The 4,329-nt window shown below is 42.1% G+C and overlaps 1 protein-coding gene across 1 annotated transcript in view; it reads right to left on the bottom strand.

Annotated features, from left to right (window-relative positions):
* The window catches only part of LOC104983749, a 13,600-nt gene that overhangs the window by 380 nt on the left and 8,891 nt on the right, over nt 1-4,329 (bottom strand). The window contains exon 4 of the mRNA XM_010833271.1: nt 3-238. Within this exon, the coding sequence (XP_010831573.1) occupies nt 3-238 (236 nt within the window). The remainder of the gene's footprint in view (nt 1-2; nt 239-4,329) is intronic.

Consider the following 4,329-nt stretch of genomic DNA (forward strand, 5'->3'; position numbering starts at 1 on the left):
ACCACACAGGTGAGGTTGGCATTGGGCTGGCTCAGGGACAGGTTCACAGTCAGGCTCCAGGAGCTGGGGGCTGGTCCTGGTGTCCCACTCCACTCCAGCTCCCTGGGAAGGCCCTCGCTCTCCCAGGTCACCTTCAGGTCCTTTCTCTTCCCTGGGTCCCTGCACTCCAGGGTGACATTGCACAAGCCTGGTGTGATTGATGATGACTTGACCAGGATCTCAGGAAGGATCACAGGCTCTGGGGCAGGTGAGACAAAAGAACAGAGCATCACATGAGTGGAGAACACAGCAGTTCACATTTTCTCATCCATTGTCTTACTGAAGCTCTGGCAACCTCCCTCTCAGGATGGTCAATGCATTTTCCAGAAGAAACACTATTTTCCCAAATCCCAAATATACAGCAATGACAATAAGAAAGGAAACAATTGAGATAAGCCCTGTGTGAGCTCAGTAGATTAGCAAGCCTTAAAATTCGTCCCTAAAAAAACTATATGATGGACTTCACCTTCCAGGACTCATTGTATGTAAGAAATTGGGATGTTTCCTTCTTTCCAAGGGAAGGAGTCGGGGAAGGAAGGACTTGACCTGGTCCAGGGCCATTGCCCTGCTTCTCCTATTCAGATGATTCCCGGGACTGCACAGCCCTTGTGGAGTACTGACATATGGCCTGTGCTAAATGCCAAAAGTAAAGACATTTCTAAGAGATTCACTAGTAGTGACTAGGAACTACAACCCAAGTGTGGTTAGAACATGCCACTAAACTTGAAATCCCCACAGGTAGAGAAGTTGCTGATTAACAAGTTTGTTACAGATATCACATGGGGTCCTAAAGGGTTCAAAGTCATTCTCATAGTAGATATTTCCCTATACAACAGAAACTTTAGGGAAACAAAGAGTTGACTAAATAAGGCTCTTAGGATGCAGTGTAAATTTTCTCCTATATCTATTGAGGATTTGGGAGAGAGATTTGAGGGGTCTTAGTGAGCAATTATAGCTCTGGCTGGTAAAAAGAGAGAGGACAGGGAGGACTACCTACCTATGGATTTCCAAATTGTGGTAGATGTGTAATGCCCTAATCCCCAGAACCTCTGTTTATGTTAGGCTATTTGACAAAGAGGAATGAAGGTAACAGATGGATTAAGGATGTTTATTAACTGACCTTCAAATAGGGATTTATTCCAGAATACCTGGTTGGAACCAAGGCAATACAAGGGTCCTTAAAAGTAGAAGAAGGAAGAAGAGGAGGAGGTCAGAGGGATCAGTGTGAGAGGAAATCATCCCTCCATTGCTGGCTCTGAAGATGGACAAGTGTGACCATGAGCCAAAGAATGCCAGCAGTCATTTGTTCCTCTGGAACCTAAAGGAAGGAAGACAGTTCTGACAGCACTAAGAAATGGAGCATTTCCTGTCACATCAATAAACAAGGAAGTCACAGCCATCAGTGATTCCAGCCCCCAAATATGACTTGCTGAGCTCAGAAGGGGCCCAGGAAGAACAATGCCTGTTATCTTGCAGCCTTCAGTCATTTCCCATGGTGATCCCTGAGGAGCTGGGGTGATGGGGTGGGGAGGGAGGGAAAAAACCCCAGAGAGCTGAGATATTTGAATATGATAGGAATGACTCAGTAAGCCCAGACTTTTGCATCTTCCCATACACGGAAAAGTGCTAAATTCCTTGAGATATCTGGTTTTGCTTAATTACCAATAATCCTTTAATGTTCTGACTACCTGCCCCTTGTTGCAACTTCTATATAACCTGCCTCCTCAGAGCGGTTCTCTCAGGGTTACTTCAGATGCTGTCTCTCAGGCTGGAAGTCCTGAAAATGTCTACCAAATAAAGCGTAACACTCAACTTCTAGATTGTTACTAATTTTTTTAAGTCAACTTGATTAGCCCAGTGAGACTTTTGTCTGACTTCCGACCTCCAGAAAGATAAAATAATATTTTTGTGACTTAAGCCACTAGTTCAGTTCAGTCACTCAGTCACATCAGACTCTGCAACCCCATGGACTGCAGTATGCCAGGCTTCCCTGTCCATCACCAACTCCCAGAGCTTACTCAAACTCATGTCCATCGAATCGGTGATGCCATCCAACCATCTCATCCTCTGTCGCCTCTTTTGCTCCCGCCTCCAATGTTTCCCAACATCAGGGTCTTTTCAATGAGTCAGTTCTTTACATCAGGTGGCGAAAGCCTTGGAGTTTCAGCTTCAGCATGAGTCCTTCCAGTGAATTTTCAGGATTGATTTCCTTTAGGATGGACTGGTTGGATCTCCTTGCAGTCCAAGGGACTCTCAAGAGTCTTCCCCAACCACAGTTCAAAAGCATCAATTCTTCAGTGCTCAGCTTTCTTTATTTTTTTTTATTTTTTTTTTAATTTTATTTTATTTTTAAACTTTACATAATTGTATTAGTTTTGCCAAATATCAAAATGAATCCGCCACAGGTATACATGTGTTCCCCATCCTGAACCCTCCTCCCTCCTCCCTCCCCATACCATCCCTCTGGGTCGTCCCAGTGCACTAGCCCCAAGCATCCAGTATCGTGTATCGAACCTGGACTGGCAACTCGTTTCTTATATGATATTTTACATGTTTCAATGTCATTCTCCCAAATCTTCCCACCCTCTCCCTCTCCCACAGAGTCCATAAGACTGTTCTATACATCAGTGTCTCTTTTGCTGTCTCGTACACCGGGTTATTGTTACCATCTTTCTAAATTCCATATATATGCGTTAGTATACTGTATTTATGTTTTTCCTTCTGGCTTACTTCACTCTGTATAATAGGCTCCAGTTTCATCCACCTCATTAGAACTGATTCAAATGTATTCTTTTTAATGGCTGAGTAATACTCCATTGTGTATATGTACCACTGCTTTCTTATCCATTCATCTGCTGATGGAGATCTAGGTTGCTTCCATGTCCTGGCTATTATAAACAGTGCTGCGATGAACATTGGGGTACACGTGTCTCTTTCCCTTCTGGTTTCCTCAGTGTGTATGCCCAGCAGTGGGATTGCTGGATCATAAGGCAGTTCTATTTCCAGTTTTTTTAGGAATCTCCACACTGTTCTCCATAGTGGCTGTACTAGTTTGCATTCCCACCAACAGTGTAAGAGGGTTCCCTTTTCTCCACACCCTCTCCAGCATTTATTATTTGTAGACTTTTGGATCGCAGCCATTCTGACTGGTGTGAAATGGTACCTCATAGTGGTTTTGATTTGCGTTTCTCTGATAATGAGTGATGTTGAGCATCTTTTCATGTGTTTGTTAGCCATCTGTATGTCTTCTTTATAGTTCAACTCTCACATCCATACATGACTACTGGAAAAACCATAGCTTTGACTAGATGGACCTTTGTTGGCAAAGTAATGTCTCTGCTTTTTAAAATGCTGTCTAGGTTGGTCATAACTTTTCTTCCAAGGAGTGAGTATCTTTTAATTTCATGGCTGTAGTCACCATATGCAGTGATTTTGGAGCCCAAAAAAATAAAGCCTATCACTGTTTCCCCATCTATTTCCCATGAAGTGATGGGACCAGATGCCATGATCTTAGTTTTCTGAATGTTGAGTTTTAAGCCAACTTTTTCACTCTCCTCTTTCACTTACATCAAGAGGCTCTTTATTTCTTTTTTGCTTTCTGCCATAAGGGTGGCATCATCTGCATATCTGAGATTATTGATATTTCTCTTGGCAATATTGATTCCAGCTGTGCTTCATCCAGCCCGGCATTTATCATGATGTACTCTGCATATAAGTTAAATGATCAGGGTGACAATATACAGCTTTGACGTACTCCTTTCCCCATTTGGAACCAGTCTGTGGTTTCATGTCCAATAATTTGTGATTTGTGATAGAAGCAATAGATAGAGTTAATACACAAATCAAATAAACTGAGTCCTATAAAGAAGAATAATTATTATAACAAATACTAATGAAGAACTATTGATGGAGGATTGTAACATCATACAGGAGGTGGTGTTCAAAACCATCCCCAAGCAAAAGAAATACAAAAAGGCAAAATGGCTGTCTGAGGAAGCCTTACAAATAGCTGAGAAAAGAAGACAAGCAAATGGCAAAGGAGAAAAGCAAAGGTATATCTGAATGCAGAGTTCCAAAGAATAGCAAGGAGAGATAAGAAAGCTTTTCTAAATGATCAATGCAAAGAAATAGAAAAAAACAATACAATGGGAAAGACTAGAGATCCCTTTGAGAAAATTAGAGATACCAAGGGAACATTTCATACAAAGATGGGCACAATAAAAGACAGAAACAGAATGGACCTAACAGAAGCAGAACTTATTAGCAAGAAGTGGAGAACTTCTTCACAGA

The sequence above is a fragment of the Bison bison genome, unplaced genomic scaffold (genome assembly GCF_000754665.1).
Source record: "Bison bison bison isolate TAMUID 2011002044 unplaced genomic scaffold, Bison_UMD1.0 scf7180017863337, whole genome shotgun sequence".
Taxonomy (NCBI): Eukaryota; Metazoa; Chordata; class Mammalia; order Artiodactyla; family Bovidae; genus Bison; species Bison bison.